The following is a 16,055-nucleotide window of genomic DNA, read 5'->3' as shown; positions in this document are numbered from 1 at the left end:
GTGATTTTACTTGTTTCCGAAACCCTTCGATATAGCCCATGACAACACAGCTCACTAGCAGCCAATCAGATGCCTTCCGGAGCAACCTCCGATGATGTCACGGGTGCGTCCTTGTTGACTTTCAGAATTTTACTGCTCCCGCGATTCGACAGGCAGAAGTTGGTTGCACGCAAGTCTGTGGGTTTTCCCTTCAAATATTTTCAATTGAGACAATAAAGGACAACTTGTAAAGCAGAAAGTTTCGTGATGTGTGGACAGCGGATGTAGATATTAGAAATGAGTAGAGTGCGGGAGTGCAAAGTTCTATACAGAAATCATTCTCCCCCTCACTTCTCTATCACGGCGCGATTTTTGCTAACCTATTCAACTACAACTTATCGCTCTAGTGAAAACAAAAAGAATTTTACTATTAGTCTTGTCTTTTGTCACAGACGTTAAAAAGAGGTACAAACCCTGTTCCTCCAGGGGACATGCAGGGGGATGGTGACAAATATCCAGGGCCAGATTTTTCAAGAGGCTACATTCTCGTGAATCTCCCCAATAAACTTTTATAGGGTCCGAAATTAGGTCGAAAAGACGGCTTCTACCAATATCATCTAGAATTCTGAGGGCAAATCACATGGCATAACTGTAACTCCAACTTCTTTTGTACGCTATACTTGGCACAAGAGCCCATCTAGAGTAATCATCTCAGTCTTTTGATGCCCTGTGCCAATGCACTGGGGTACATTATAATCAGTACATGCAATTACCTGTAGTAGTGCACTTCGTGAACAACAGTGATTGGTAAATATCTTCACATACTTGTAACTATCACATCAATTTGCAGCCATTTTACGTCACCACCAAATCACCGTTCTAAATAAAGGCACACGATATTTAAATATGGAGCCAATTTCCGAGGGCTATGGCCAATCCTCTAGAAGTTTCCATGAATAACGTCCCATGAATGCGCATTTCATAATAAAATTGTGGTAAAAGAAGAGTGGTCAATGTTTAGGGAGGAGATGGCGCTACGCATTTGCATCAGGGTTGCTATTTCGAGGTTATCAGCAATTGCCTGCGGTATTTGGTGGAAATAAGAATTCATAAGATTAGCATCTCGTTTGATGCCTTTTATTTCCGAAGAAATAATGGAGATCATCTGTACACTATGCATTTCGATATGACGGACTTTTTCGTGGGCGGTTCAGCCGCCCCTCTCCACGGAGATTCCTCCGGCTCACATCATTGGCCTGGTAAGAAGAATTGCAGCTAGCATGACCCTTGTATTTTTCGCACATTTTGCCAGCTGCCATATTTAGATATGAGCTGGGGAAGCCTTTCTAGCCAGGATTCATACAAAACAACTTTCACCATGTCATTACCCAACCATATCTTTGCTACTACTAAACCGTCAGAAAAGCTACAGAAGTTGCTCGAATCTCAGGAAGTAAGGTCGCCACGGCTCGATGTGCTTGCTAATGGTGTTCTAATGATAATAGATGAACCTGGACTGGCCCTCCTCAGCGTCGATAACCCCCGAACTTCCATCAAATCGAGCCCCGGCGCAGAATATCCCCATTTCAAATACACATTATCCTCAAACAGCTACCGATCTACAACAGCTACACCAGGAACCATGTGCGACAGATATGGAGCTTCACACCATCGATTATGCCACTGGCAACGAGGATTATTTGTATTCGATTACTTCTCAAAATGGACCGGATTTATTGAATCCGTGGATACCAAACCTTCATGGAGAGTCATCGATATATCCAATTGGGACAATAAACCAAGGTCAATATAGCATAGAGCAGATATTGCCGTGGAATAATGAACTCTGCCAAGAAATTTGCGACTTTAACAGCTTAATCCCTATACAATTTCCTCAACCCCAACTGGTAGAGAGCCAAGAAAGCACGGAGCCGACTTTAGATGAGCACGAGGCCTCTCAGTATGCCTCTTTTACGCCCATTAGTAGCGGAGAATCCCCAGAAACGATAAAGGACCACATCCAAACAACGAAAAGCGCCGATATTGCTAGAGGAAATCTTATCGACGAAGTGCTGAAGTCACTCCGCCAGATGGACTATCAGATCAGAGCTATGCACCGGAAACACATGGCTGATATAGTCCACAGCAACACAGTCTGAGACACCGAGAAGTCGCCATATATTTACACAACCAAGTTGCTTTATCTTACATGGGGACAGGGAACGCGGTCAAACACTCGGCTCTTTCGTTAGCCTTCAATACTTGCCTCAATTCTTTCCTCTATGAGGACAAGTTGTTCCACATGGATGTACGGGCAGCATGGTATGGCCTTATGTCTGCGACAAGAAATGCATCTTGTTTGATATCCCAGTTACAGAACACAATCTGATTCAACCTGATTGGTCTGTATAATATCGTTCTTAATCCGCAGTACACCATGTCCTACTTCTTCGCACTCAACCTACAAGGGCTCCGACGAGGGCCTAATAATACCCACAAATTTATGCTGTAACAAGGACCGCGATATGATCCCAACAAGACAAAGATGAAGTTCTACCACAAGACACATTTAGAATGAAGAAGTGAATTAAATCGCCGCGTAAAATTTTTGTTTTATTGGCACACTTTATTATTCTATCATTTTTAAATAACTTCCATGGCTATTGTTTAGAAAACCTTGTCTAGATAGTGGTAAAGAAGAAATAGGATTGTGAGTTCAAGTTGCAGACTGACTGAACGAAGCCAGACCAGGAAACCCTCCACTCACAACAGAGTGATTCCAGTGAAAGCTCGGTAATCATCCGAGTAGATAACACTCTTGTTCTTGCCGTCAAGATCGCACTGGTAAATGTTGCCTCCGAGATCAGTCATGTAGATGTGACCATTATTGGTATCCAGCTTCAGGCCAATAGCCTCCTTGAGATGCCTGGTAAGCACCTCATAATCTCCAAAAGAGAGAGACTTTTCTGTGAGGCCAAACTCATCCAGTTGAACCTTGTTCAATGAGTTACCAAAGGGAATTTCACCGCGATCAGTCCAGTAGAGAGTGTTGGTCTCTTCATCCACCTCAAGGTCAATTGCCTCGGGAAGATCCTTCAAAAGACACCTGATATCATCTCTTGTTTGGGCCGTCTGGCCTGCGGGGGTTTCAATATTGGCGCAGAAAATCCGGCCTTGGCTGCCCTTTGAGGGACCCTTCTGGCTCCAATAAAACTTGCCCAGCTTAGGGGCTACAGTGACACCGACACACCATCTGGACACATCTTGTCTATGCTCTTGGTTCTCGAGATCGCCATTCTGGATCAATAGCTCCAGATTGGAACCATCAAAGTTGCAGCGGTAAACGGAAAGGCCCTCACGATCGCTGAAATAGATCTTCTTGGCCGAACTTTCGACGATCAGCTGCTTGGGAGTGTTGATAGTGCCGGGAGCCACAAGAGTGCGAATGTCACTTCCATCAGCATTGGCAGAGTAAATGGCTCCATCAGTCTTGCCCGGAACGCCCATATTAGACCAGAAGATACGGCCACTTAGACGGTCAATATCGATGCCGTCAGGCAATGCTTGACCCTTAACCAAAACGTGTGGCTTCTTTTCACCTGGGCTAAACTGAAGAACTTCACCCGAGCTCATGCTGGGTGCAGCAGCAGAAAGACCAACATCCAGAACGAGCATTTTAGGCGCATTCGAGGTACCGTTAGTGGCGACGGTTTTAGGAGGATAGAGACCACCGTTGGCGGATTTAGCCCCTAGTTTCCCATTATCCAAGAAGTTGCTCTGTAAATAATTGACAGTATACTCAGGGGACAAGCCACGCTCTGCGATATAGTGGTTCTCAATGAAAGCCACCGTATCAAGGCCAACATCTGAGGAATTATTCGTTAGTCAACTGACCGCTTCCACTAATTTTAAGCGCGAAAAATACTTACTGTCCATGGCTCGGCAAGGCGCCATGCCACCTTTGATGAACATCTCCGTCCACATGGAGTCAATCTCCTCCGGAACAGAGACCCCTTGGGCCATGATGGTCAAAGCCTCGCGTTTAATAGCGGCCCAGAGACGATTGAAGATGAAGCCTGTGGACTCTTTCCTTGCGACATACGGTAATGTCGCTGCCTCTCGTGACCTTTCGACCATGAATGGGAAAATTTCGGGGTTCGTATGACCGTCTGTCATAAGTTCCACGATCATGCATTCGGGAGGCATATAGTAATGCATATTCAAGATCTGAGTCTTCCTAGCATCACACACCTTCTCCAGCATTTCGGACGATTTGTAAGAGGATGAATTTGAGGCGAGGATGCAGTCGGTAGGTGTGAGAATGTCGAGCTCAGCAAAGGTATCAATCTTCAACTGGATCTTTTCTGGGACAGCTTCGATGACAAGCCATGCATCAGAGACAGCGGCTTGCATATCTTCAAATGCCTCTGCCTTTCCAGGAGTCTTTCCGGTCTTCTGGGCGTATGAAGCCACGTTTTCCTCAACGTATGCAACACCATCGGCACGTTGCTGTGCGCTGGGATCCCGAATCTTGACATTGTATCCTGCTGATGCCCAAATACATGCTGCGCAAGTTGTTAGTATTTGCCTCTATCTTAATACATGTGTTGTCACAAGAATTGCTTACCTATCCTACGACCAAGAACACCGGCACCTAGAACGGTAACGGGTCTAGTGAGGTAGTTCAGAGGAGGCTGCCACGCACTGCCCATTGTGTCGTAGAGTTTATGAGAACTTTGAATGCTTTGACTGGTTGGATGTTTTGAATTGTTGAATGCTTTGAGTTGTTGGAATTGTTGAAAGCTTTAGATCGTTGAGTTAAGATGGATGTGTTGATGAGTTCCTGATGAGTGTGGCGGATTGATACCAAAGAGAGACATTCTCAGACTTAAATAACTCTAGAAAGAAAACACGCACTTCACTCAAATTACATCACAGGACTCTAGTTTCCGCTACTTCTCTCTTAGTCCCGCCGCATATTGCATCACAACAGCTGGGCGAGGCATCGGACGGAGACGCCTTGGCACTTCCGCTCGGCATGCCCTATGGCCGGCGACTTCTAGCGACCGGCCGAAGTTCCGGAGCTCCTGAATCGAATTAGGCAATTCACCAGAACAGGGAAGACCATTACCGAGCCTCGCTATGTGGATCTCGGACAGTGTTCATAGCGCACATCCTATCAAGAGCATCCTGATGAGCTCAGAATCCTGATTGGCTAACTTGACCATAACCGAGGTGATGCTATCCCATCCCCAGCTCTCCCCGCGGCAACGACCTTGTTTCACTGGACCTTGATAAGGAGAAAACAACCCAAACATCCGCAAAAAAAAAAAAATTCTCTAGGATGCGCAATGACCCAATAAGCCCCTCTTAAACGGCATTGCGTATTTCTGATATTCGACGATATCAAGAACTGAAACAAGCGGTCCGCAGAGAAATGGCTCAGAAAGACTGGAAGCGAAACGTTGAAAGTTGTCGGTCTCGCCGATAACCAACACCTCGGTCGTACTAATTGAAGTATTGCATCACCCAAACAACGCGGCATTATATGGTCTCTCACCGCAAACCTATCTGCCTCTTATTCGTCAAGGGCCTATTATATCCAGTATTTTTTCGCTCGATATAGTCGATGCATTCCACCGTTCAGACAGGTCGCGTTTGTCGCAACGTCCTTCAGACAGAGTCGCCAAGTTTCTTCAGACAAAGTCGTCAAATGCCAAAGTTCGAGCTCTGCTCTTGGTTTCTTGGTCTTACAAGAAAGCTCAAAATGAAAGGAGTCCATGGCGGATGTACACAACAACAACGAATTTTACGGTCAACAATACCATGCCCACTCCAGAAGCCGTAGACCGAAGCGAATGCCCTTTGTCGGCAAATCCAGATGCAGCACCGAAAGAGTGACCAGCACATGATTTGTGAATCAAGAACAGCATGGTATTTAAAGAATAAAAAGAGAATTAACAAACAGAAATACTAGCAAAGTCCCTCATGTTCACCGTCATGTTCGCCACAGACGCTCCCTGTTCCCTGTTTATCAGCCAGGCCATCGACTCATTCCATATATACAAGCAATGGAAGAATTCGACGACACTCTCTATCTCATCTCATCGTATATCATCTCACGACCCTCGCATTCTAATGCTTAAAACTTGACTGTTGGTAAATCCGACATGTGCACCTTTGCTCCTCCATACGGCACCAGCTTATACGACTTCCTCGCTCCGATACATTTCCTGTTAAGAGGCGGCACGTCAGGCGTCACTCCAAGATACAGCGGCCAGTTGATTTGGCAACCATCGACAGTCATGTAGTTCGGCGGCGCGCCCTGCTCAAAAATGGGATCCGGGAGTGTAGCGTTGCTGCTCACGCCATGATACTGAATTGTGGAGGGATCGATTGCGACGTTCCACGGTTTAGTACTATTGACGTAGTAATCTCGCAGCTGAGAGAAGGGCAGTCCAGAGATTCCAGGGCCACTGGGATCATAATATGCGTGTGGCAGAGACGAAGTCTGGGAGAAGCCAACATCTAACGCATAAAGCAAGTTGCCATAAAAGACGGCAACACTGTTGTTTGGCCTTTGTTCCGTCCTTACTCCGGCAACGATGATGTATGTGATGGTAGTCTTTCCGGGGTTGACAAAGATCTTGGTCATGCCTGTCGTCGGATCGGCATCAAGGGTGAGGCGAGACGAAGACGCGCCAGACTGAGACACGGTAGACATCCGGTTATTGGACCACTCGGGCGCGCGCAGATATAGAGTGAAAGCCTTGTCCGCATTGATGGAGTACCTGAGAACGTTGCTGAAGGGATAGTTTGTGTCGCATGTAATTGTGACCGAACCTCCGTTGACAACCGTCTTCACTGTCGATGGACCAAGAAGAGCATGCGCCAGGCCACCCGCGTGCGACACCCAGCTATTGGACACAAACTTTGGATATCCTTGAGGATGATTCACCGTGCAGCAGGGATACAGAGGCTCCATGCCAAATGTTGTGGCCACGCCACTATTTGCCGTCGTAAAGACCTGCGGCACACTACCATCGCTCCTGATGATATTGAGGGCAGACGGTTGATTCGGCTGGTCCATGTATTGGTGAGACCATTTATCGCCAGTCATCATCACGGGAAACGCGTTGAAAATGGTCCTCTCAGCACGATCGGCATATGAGTTATACCCAAGGACCTGATACATGTAGGCTAGTGAGTAAGATGTCTCAACGGCTGTGCAAAGCTCGCTTCCGATGTAAGGGGCCAAGTCGCGCTCCCTCTCGTCGGCAAGGATGGATCCAGAAGCTGAGCCGTGATACTGAAAGGTCCATTCGACGGCATTCTGGCTTTTGGTAATCATATCATCGTCGCCTGTTACTCTGTAGATGACAGTAGATGCCTTTAAGCCTGTGCATATGGTTGGTTATAAGTGTGGCTCGCTCAATGGGGGTATAAGCGCTGTGAGAACAACAACGTACCTTGACCGACATTGACTCCGTGGATATATGGAAAGTTGGAGGCATTATTAGGGTTCACCACCTCCTGGAATACGCCCTCGGTATACCAATCTGCCCACTTGTAGTTCGTCTGAGAGTAAAACAGATTCATATTGTCCCACAATAGTGAATCCTGGTCGGATGGGTATTTTTCTAGCATCCACTGGATAGTGATGATGAGATCGTGCACGCGCGCCTGCCCCCAAGTGCAGTCGACGTTTCCAGGGCAGCTTGCAAATCCCTGGCTGTTGTTGCGGAGCATCTTGTTGGCCAACGTCATGAAGCGCCGGAGCGCCGTTATGACTCGAGTCTCCCACGAGCTATCCGCTTCGACAAGCTGCGTCAAGCCAAGGAAGAAGGGAGTACGAGCCCAAAAGTTTCTGGCATCACCCACCTCTGGCCCGATCCATCCATCAGTGGCCTGGAATCCCAAGACGGTGTCCGCAACTTCCTGGACCTGCGCCTTGAGTCTGTCGTCGTCGAGTTGATATGCCAGCGGCACGAGTCCGTTGAACCAGTACGGCAGCCCCTCGTTCAAGGAGCTGTACTCGGTCCCGCCCGTGCCCGGCGTGTTGAGCCAGCTGGACTCGCTGACGTAGACGTAGAAATCGTGCTCATGGCCTGCCATGCCATTCGCCATGGCGATCATCTCGCCTAGCAGCCATCCCCCAGGTTTAACTGATCCAAGTGGCAACGGGGCAAATGTCCATGGCCGAACTGTTTAACAAGTGAAATAAGCAACATGATCGAGAACAAGCATAGCTCATCTTCGCTCTCGGCAGAGTAAAAGAGAAGAGGAGAGAAGCGGGAGAGACACGCGGGAAGGCTCACGAGTTGGTGTGGCAGCACCGGCAAGCGGTATCTGCGCTGCTGCTAAAGCAAGAGTCAACTTTATGTTCAACATGTCCAAAATCTCAGCCTCGCTACTTGAACGAGAAGCAAAGCAGACAAGCAACTGAGATCTTGAAGAGAAGAGAAGAGGGGATCGGGAGTTGCTCCTTACAGTCCCATCCAGAATCCATACGCATCTCCATCGTTCCTTATTCTTTTATCTTAAGTCGTATTTCCTCCCTCACGTAATACGCTTTCCGCTGCCCTCTGTCTGTCTGTCTGTCTGTTGTTGCAGATTGATTCCACCTCCTCCACTCTCGCAGCAACCCGGCTTCCTTTTGGGTCTCTGTTCCCTCTTTTGCCGCCCTCTTGTCCTCTCCTCCCCTCGGCGCCTTGAGACAGCAATCAAAAGGCAGAATGTTCCTTGCCGTCAGCAGGCTGCGTCCCCGTGACAATCCAGGCCGCCAGACGTTGTGATTGGCGACTGGAGTCTCGAGACGTACAGGCAAAGGGATGGTGGTGACATCGTGTCTCCTGTGCGACTGAGCCGCGGGGTTTCTTGGGGTCCTGAGACGCCGCCGAGGAGCCTAAAGCAGGGAGGCTAGGCGCTGGCTGGGGCCAATAGCGTGTGTCTGTGAGTGCCCGAAAGGCGGTTAATTGTGTGTAGATCTGCTGGTCTCTGGGCTATTGATGATGATCTGCTGAGGACATGACAGATTCATCACATGGCGAGCGACGTCGTGCCATCAAATGCATTGTTAACATACAATTACAAAGACACTAGCTGAGGTAGGGCTTTGCTTTTGGGGTGCAAGACGGCATTAGCATCACAATCTAATTCATCCAGGGCTGCATGTGCTCTCACTCTTCGGGACTGGACACAGCAGCTGACGAATGGAAGCATTTTCCATTTGCTAGCTCCCCAAGGTTCTAGAAGCGATTGCATTTCATGGCTGGGGAAGCCAAACTCAGTCGGCCAGCAAGAGAGATTCTGTTTAAGCTGCTGGCAAGATTGGATTCCGAATCAGATGGCACCCAAAGTGATTTGCAAAAATAAAAAGAGGGAATCGACAAATGACCAGCATACTTGTACAAGAACTAAACTTATTCTCACCATGAATGCCTATATTCAACTTGCGGTCCCTAATTTCTTGCAAACTGAATGGCACCATCGCAGCCAGAGATGCCATTTTGGAAGGTTTAATCTTTGACGCTACGTCATGGCCATGACCCCAGATTCACATCTCCATCTCCATCTCCATCTCATATCCGAGGCCCATCTACACATACTTACCCTGCAGCTAAAGAAGTCATCACGATAAATGCCATATTAACACCATCTACTCCATTCGCACATGCACATTCAAAGTACACAACCCCATCCCCAGCCTTTCCATTCTCAACATCCCACATCCCAATACAGAATAGAGTCAATCCTTCCATCAACAAAATCGGGCTTTCGTTCAATATGCCCGAAAAGACAAAGATGCGGGGAAAGCGGAGCATCAAGACAAGCCTGACATACATTCGGCGCCCCCAAAACCATCCATTCGCATTAGCATTATCGCAGCAACGCCAACAAAGGCGCTCTTACATACCTCGTACATGCTGCCCAACCTCCCAAAAAGAATCTTGTCACTTGCACACAAACAGCTCAAATCCCACAGATCACCCCGTCAACCAGAATGTAACCAAACGTCTCGTCCATCCCAAGGGAAAAGATCCCGTGGCCCCCTTCGAAGCCTTTTGCTCGCTTTTCCCTTCCGCTCCAATCCGGTCCTCCATCCTTGATTTGCTCGGCAATTCTCGTTTATAAATTTGTAACCAGTCACAATCCCCCTCCTCCAAAAATTTACCTTACTAGCATGCTTCCTCATAACCTGTTTGTCTGCACGGTAACTCGGACATGTAACGAGCAAAGACAAACAGCGAAGCGGGGGTCACAACAAGTCGTGCTCGTACAGATCTGGAAGGTGATGACAAGCCGCCTAAGCCGACCAGCCGGGAGCACCGTCGCATGCATTGGGGATTCGCTGCGTGTTTTTTGTTGAAAAAAAAAAAACGCCCATTACTGTTCATGTCAGCACCCGGGCAGCGGTGAATTCGGGGAGCGTAGGGCGTGTGTTTCGTCTGTTTGTCTATATTTGGATCTGGGCCGATTATACGATCCATCTTGGTCTCCGCCCGGGCGCAAGGGATAGACAAAATATCGGACAGGGTTAACTATCCGGTCGTGTACGAGGACAGTGCAAGTAAGGTGTTCCGTATTCATCACCAACAAAAAGGCCCATCCATGGAGATTTTGCGTTTTGTGAATCCACTCGCCGCGCAATCCGTTTCTAAACCACCGTGAACATGCTCCCCTTCCGTTATCCCCCACCCCGTACAATAAGTGCAATACATACATTCCATCCAAAAAGAAAAGGAAAAAAGCAAGGAACAGACACGAAGTATCTTTTACCGAACCCTTCTCACGTCAAGCATTCAAAGTTCACCTCCTCCCCGCACGTCAACTCGCTCCCACCGAAAACGGTAACTCGGCGCTCCGCCAAGGTTCCAGAACACACAAAAAGAGTTCAAATGGCGCTCTCAGTATTCCTGCAACCAATTATTTCCACAGCAAGCCAAAAAGCCCATAATACCCATGTATAGACGAGCGATTCTGCGTCTTCTTCCCATGTTCTCGCAGACCCCGATTTAATAGTACCCGTACGGAGTACTCGTAACTGTGACCCTCAGGTTCCCATCCCGTATCCCCTATTTTCCCTCAGAATATCGTATTGATCTGTAATCTTCTTCAACACAAAAAAACCCCAAGCAAGTTCCTCGGAGTCCTCCGTACGAAGCCAGGCTCGCTCCACTTCAAAATGGAAAAAACCCGCCCATCACGAACGTCAGAATGAGTCCACCCACGGAAACAAGAAATAAGCTTCCACCCATTTTCAGCCATTTACCTTGGAAACTTGGTAGCCACGCGTTATGGCTCGCCCAAATCTGACACGATCTGGGGCACGTTAGACGCCTAGGCCGGGCTCGTAATGACCTTCCATTAGACTCAGCCGCCTCCATCATCACCCCCTATCCCGTACCCGGCCATGCCTTGTCCGTCCGCTGGAGCATAGGTGGACCATGGCTAAGCTTTGCTGTTCTTGTTAAGCTGCACAGTAGACGGACATTATTATGCGTGTCAACTTGTATCAAGGTTAAACAAAGGGTACTTGTTCCGAGCCGAATATCCCGAGCCTCTGGCTGGCCTGGACCACCACACTACTGTAGTCTCACTCTTGATTTGTACGAACGAATATGGAAAAGAATATTGCAATGAATGTGTTGTTCATTGGTTCGCTAGATACATGGCGGATTGCGCCGTATTAATCTATAGTTGCAATAGACTCGACTGTGTCGAGCATGCTGCTTAATTACCTTTCAAGTCAAAATATTCACGTGTGTCTCTATGTTCATACATATCCCTTGCGCCTTTCAACATCTAGAAAAAATAACAAAATATCCCGTGGAACCCAGCCGGTGCTCATCGTAATGCTCTGCTGCCATCAAACATCCCTCGCATTCACATTAGAACCCTACTCCAATGTCGTGGAGCCCGAGACACGGTTGAATGTACGTGTGTCCCTGAAACCTTTCCACAGTAATGCGTTTAGAAAAGGAAAGATGCGACAAATATAAGACATGTATACAGTGTCGAAAAGGTGTATTCGAACTCGAACCAAGCGGCCTGGCCACCAAAGGCAATCTTTTTGCTCTGGGTTGTCGGGTGCGCGACCTTGGTTTCGGGGTCGCGAACAAGAAGATCCTCTCGGTCGGGCATCTGGGGAGGGTCAATGGCGTAGGCGACCGGGGTCCAAAGGGAGCTGCAGATGAAGATGAACGTCAGAGGCGGCCAGAAGGCGTGAGTCACCAGGCAGAGGAGGATGTCCCTGACGCGGTTGCTCTCCTGGAAGAAGCAGCGGTACGAAACAAGGCATACGGCAACCAGTGTCAGATAAACGAATGCGAGGTGGAAGAGGGCCATATAGTTGATGAGGATGGTCCACAGACGACGGAACATGTTCTTCTTGAGCTTGGGATCACGCTCATTAAGGGCCGAAGAGAGCGAACCGGTGGGCTTGAAAGCCTGTGCTTCTCCGCCGAGCCATTTTGGCAGGGCGAATGCTCGAATGATGCAGAGAGCAATGTAAGGCGACATCCAAAGTTGATAACGAGAGCCTCGCTGGCCAGTGTGATAGCCGGCGGGAATGAAGAGAACAAACTCGCAGAGACGGTTGACAATGGTGTTGGCAAAGCAGGCACGAATGAGCCATCGAAGCTGTGTATCGTTGGCGTAGGCGACCAGGGGTTTGCCCATGATCAGAATGATGGGAATGGCAAAAAGCGAGATGGACAGCAAGATCGTGTACAGACTAAGAGAGGCGTAGAGGAAGCCGGAGAAGCGCTGGGCAAATGTCATCTGGCGGACCTTTTCACCCCAGAGACAAAAGTTGAGCTTGAACGACGTATCCACGGTACCAATAGCCCAACGAGTACGCTGCTTCAAGTGGCTGCCGTAATCTTCGGGAACGGTTCCAAATTGAAGAGGTTCGTGAACGTAGGCCGTCTTCCATCCCTTACCGAGCATGAGAGTCGATGTTGCCACGTCTTCAGCTAGCGAGCCCAGGGGGAAGTTTCCAATCTGCTCCAAAGCCTCTCGCCTAGCGACGTAACCGGATCCAGTGCACCATGCTACGCCCATGGCGTCCTTGATGGGCTCAATGACGTGAACGAAGAAATCCAGAGACTGAGCCAGAGGGTCGGAGGGGGGCGTGTTGTAGAACAGCTGAGGAGGGCAAACCAAGGCCATTTTGGGGTCCATTACAGCGTGGGGAAGCAAAGCACGAAGCCAATCTCTCTCAGGAATCTGCGACACATGTTAGTCCACATAATTTGACGGCTCACCGGTAATCTTTCTCCGTCTCCCATCTTCCTCCCCTAACACGAAAAAAGAGAGAAAACTCACCATATCAGCGTCCAGTGCCGCCATGAATTGGGAAGCACCGCCAGGCAACAGATGAACTTGATCCAGACCATAGTTGAGGTTTCCGGCCTTGAAATGATGGGGTTGTCCAGGAATCTTGACACGGGCCATGTAGTACAGGTTGGGATAGGTGTGCGAGAGAATTGCGCAAGATCGCTCCAGGCCAGCAGACTTGCCGTCGTCCAGAACAATGACCCTAAACCGATCAATGGGGTAGTCTTGATCACAGGCGCCGCGAACCGTATCCATGACAAGCTCGTCATCTTCACCGCAGCAGGTAACAAAGCAGTCGACAGTGGGCACGTCGTTTCCAGTCAGCCTCATCTTGGGCCTATGCCTCTTCTTCAAAGACCACATGGTCCAGATGTTGTGCATGAGCGAGGGAACGGCGACTACAAGTTCGACGGCAATGAAAACCCAGGCGGCGGCAAAGGTGGTGCCGGATGCCTTTTGCGCCAGGATGACGCAGGCAATGCGAAGTCCAAGGTAGGTCAAGTACACTCCGGTGTTGAGGAGGGTGAGAAAGGGCGTCAGAGTATAGAGATATCGTCTCCAGCCTTTCCAGATGTCGGAATCGTCTCGGTCGTGCAAGATGGCCACGCCGTTGTGGTCATCATTGTCGCTGCTAACCTCTTTGCTCGGAGAACGGCCATTCTGTGGCAGAAGAGTGGTCAGGCTTATGTGACTTGGGTTCTGCAGTTTAAGAAAAACAGGAAGTAAAGGACGTCAGCAGCGACTTCGCGGCAAGAGTCATGGTCATGGTCACAAGTATACAGGGTACCTATATACTACCAATCTCTGACAATTGGGTCAAAAGCAGAGGATCAGGGAGAGGGGAGAAGAGGAGAAGGGTGTTATAAATACCATTGGAGTAGACGATCTTGAATCGGCATATATCAAGTGTTTTGTCGAAGACAACTGGTCGTAAGGCGTTGTAGCGCCGCTCCTCAAGGTCAGAGAAGGAGAGCTTCCCGTTCCTGCAATGGAAGGCGGCCATTGCGGTGGTGTGAAGTCGTCGGGATGGGCTGCACTGGAGCGGTTGGACCTCATGTTGTCAGAGAGCAATCGTGGATGAGAGTCGTCGGAGCCGGTTTGGTGGTGACGCCGGAAGTTGCCAATATCAACCATCTCCTCATACTCTTCCTGGTGACCTCTCATCATGGTGGGCGAACGGTTTTATGTGGCTCGGGCCACAAGCGAGAGAGAGCCTTATCGGATTACCAAAGGGGTGAGCGAGGGGAGAAGCCGGTTAGCCCGGAGCAAAAGGGTCTTTTTTCTTGTTCTTTGCTCCTCAATGATGAATGGCGGTGATGGATGCAGTAACTGGAGAAAGTGTATCCTTGGCCGGATCGAAAAGAGGCTGAAGATTGCACCAGATAAACGAAAGTAGCAGCACAGACAGGCCTGGCACTGGGCAAGCCGCAAGCTATCCTGGGGGTGTAACGGGGGCCGCTGCTGAAGGGGACAGAGTAGGTTTTCCCCTAAAAAATTATATGTACTAAACGAATGTGAGCAGCGAAGCTATTTTCGCCGCAGATGACAGCGGGAGAGGAGGGGAATAGCGAAGGTTGAGAGGAGAGAGAAGAAAGCAAGAAAGGTAGTGAAAAAGGAAGAGGCCGAGGCGGAAGGAGATGAATGTTGGATGAGATGGAGGGTGGTGTGGTGTGGCACAAGTAAGGAAGTACCTGGTACCGCGCGAGGTACGGGTTCTGGGTACTAGGTAGATGTGAAAGATGGAGCTAGCGCTGGTACGAGGTTGGTCAGGCTAGCAAAGTACATACGAGGGGGTCCTCATGGAGGTTACCGTGGGTTGACTGACACCAGACACGAAGTGCGGCTGGGACAGACAGCGAGAAAAAGGTGCATGTGGGGGGGACGGTAGGCAGTACTTGGAAGGTCTTGTAGTCTTGTATCAGCTACATGTTAATCCATCAGATGCGATGCTACTAAGCTGGGCTTTGAGAATACTCGCAGTATCGACTTTAGTAGCTTTCCACATCTACATCCACAATCCACGGCTTTCTGGCTCACATCATGCTTGCAAATGTACAAGCGCCAATGCCAAACAGCCCAGACCCAAGTTCAACTGGAGTGACGACAGCTGAAAGGCCGAACCTTGAAAGCAGCAGCTCAGCGGGAACAGCGGGTGGCAGTGGGCTGCCAGTGGGCTGCCAGTGGCCAACGCTAAGCTCCAGCAGCTCCCTAGCCCGCCATCGACAGCTGCCTGTAACGCCTGTGCGTGTAGGCGGTGCTGCTAGCCTGCGGAGCCGCCAAACGGGCTGGCAGCTGATGCAGGTACACAGTACTTGGGTCAGCGGGCGTGCACAAGCGGCAGCTGGGCCGTGCGGGGTTCCAGTTTTCGCATCGTATCTTGTACAGGATACGCGCGCTGCAGACAGGGTTCACACCATTTTTTCTCGTGTTCTGGCGGGCGGATAAGGCGAGCAGGGAATCGTCGTCATAGGCTAGCGACAAACGGGCTGGCTTGCAGGCTGGTCGGAAACGACCAATGCAGTATAACGCACAACGCAAGCAACGTTGACACAGGCCGGGCCAGTGTGCATGCACCCTCTTTTTTTTTTTTTTTACTCGTTTTTTTTCTTTGTCTGTCCTGGCTGTCCTGTTTCTCTTTGCTGGTCTCCAAATAAAATACGAGGCCGGAGTGGCGTGACGTGGGCCGGGAATTACTATGTACTGGGACATGTACTTGTACGAAGTGGTCCTAGCAG

General features: G+C 49.4%; 4 protein-coding genes across 4 annotated transcripts; 1 reads left to right on the top strand and 3 right to left on the bottom strand.

The window, feature by feature from the left end:
• Window positions 1–1,293: 1,293 nt before the first annotated feature.
• Window positions 1,294–2,671, top strand: V8C40DRAFT_234386 (uncharacterized protein). The gene is made up of 2 exons (XM_083213603.1): window positions 1,294–1,432; window positions 1,485–2,671. Exons 1-2 carry the CDS (start codon window positions 1,307–1,309, stop codon window positions 2,136–2,138), a joined length of 780 nt encoding a protein of 259 aa, XP_083078455.1. The 5' UTR covers window positions 1,294–1,306; the 3' UTR covers window positions 2,139–2,671.
• Window positions 2,672–2,742: 71 nt separating this feature from the next.
• V8C40DRAFT_282797 (uncharacterized protein) lies at window positions 2,743–4,691 on the bottom strand (the record flags this gene model as incomplete). Its single annotated transcript, XM_083221844.1, has 3 exons — window positions 2,743–3,845; window positions 3,909–4,544; window positions 4,607–4,691. 3 exons carry the CDS (start codon window positions 4,689–4,691, stop codon window positions 2,743–2,745), a joined length of 1,824 nt encoding a protein of 607 aa, XP_083078454.1.
• Window positions 4,692–5,891: 1,200 nt separating this feature from the next.
• Window positions 5,892–8,830, bottom strand: V8C40DRAFT_234384 (uncharacterized protein). The gene is made up of 4 exons (XM_083213602.1): window positions 8,470–8,830; window positions 8,298–8,339; window positions 7,449–8,183; window positions 5,892–7,377 (listed from the first exon to the last, which is right to left on the bottom strand). Exons 1-4 carry the CDS (start codon window positions 8,498–8,500, stop codon window positions 6,122–6,124), a joined length of 2,064 nt encoding a protein of 687 aa, XP_083078453.1. The 5' UTR covers window positions 8,501–8,830; the 3' UTR covers window positions 5,892–6,121.
• Window positions 8,831–11,615: 2,785 nt separating this feature from the next.
• Window positions 11,616–14,911, bottom strand: V8C40DRAFT_234376 (nucleotide-diphospho-sugar transferase). Its single transcript, XM_083213601.1, has 3 exons — window positions 14,191–14,911; window positions 13,309–13,980; window positions 11,616–13,209 (listed from the first exon to the last, which is right to left on the bottom strand). The coding sequence occupies exons 1-3, from the start codon at window positions 14,485–14,487 to the stop codon at window positions 11,953–11,955; spliced, it is 2,226 nt and encodes a 741-aa protein (XP_083078452.1). The 5' UTR covers window positions 14,488–14,911; the 3' UTR covers window positions 11,616–11,952.
• Window positions 14,912–16,055: the final 1,144 nt, after the last annotated feature.

The sequence above is a fragment of the Trichoderma camerunense genome (genome assembly GCF_050948025.1).
Source record: "Trichoderma camerunense strain CBS 138272 chromosome Unknown V8C40scaffold_2, whole genome shotgun sequence".
Lineage (NCBI taxonomy): Eukaryota > Fungi > Ascomycota > Sordariomycetes > Hypocreales > Hypocreaceae > Trichoderma > Trichoderma camerunense.
Note: the sequence above shows the minus strand (reverse complement) of the source record. Positions and strands in the feature narration are given on the sequence as shown.

Bases quoted from the DNA above. Each gene is read 5' to 3' on its own strand.
- V8C40DRAFT_234386 (XM_083213603.1), top strand. From the start codon at position 1,307: ATGAGCTGGGGAAGCCTTTCTAGCCAGGATTCATACAAAACAACTTTC. The intron at 1,433-1,484 runs GTAAGGTCGCCA...TAATGATAATAG, and splicing joins AGTTGCTCGAATCTCAGGAA to ATGAACCTGGACTGGCCCTC.
- V8C40DRAFT_234384 (XM_083213602.1), bottom strand. From the start codon at position 8,500: ATGGAGATGCGTATGGATTCTGGATGGGACT. The intron at 8,340-8,469 runs GTAAGGAGCAAC...CTCTTGCTTTAG, and splicing joins TATGGATTCTGGATGGGACT to CAGCAGCGCAGATACCGCTT. The intron at 8,184-8,297 runs GTGAGCCTTCCC...CTTGTTAAACAG, and splicing joins CGGTGCTGCCACACCAACTC to TTCGGCCATGGACATTTGCC.
- V8C40DRAFT_234376 (XM_083213601.1), bottom strand. From the start codon at position 14,487: ATGATGAGAGGTCACCAGGAAGAGTATGAGGAGATGGTTGATATTGGC. The intron at 13,981-14,190 runs GTATTTATAACA...CTTCTGCCACAG, and splicing joins CAAGATCGTCTACTCCAATG to AATGGCCGTTCTCCGAGCAA. The intron at 13,210-13,308 runs GTGAGTTTTCTC...CATGTGTCGCAG, and splicing joins CGGCACTGGACGCTGATATG to ATTCCTGAGAGAGATTGGCT.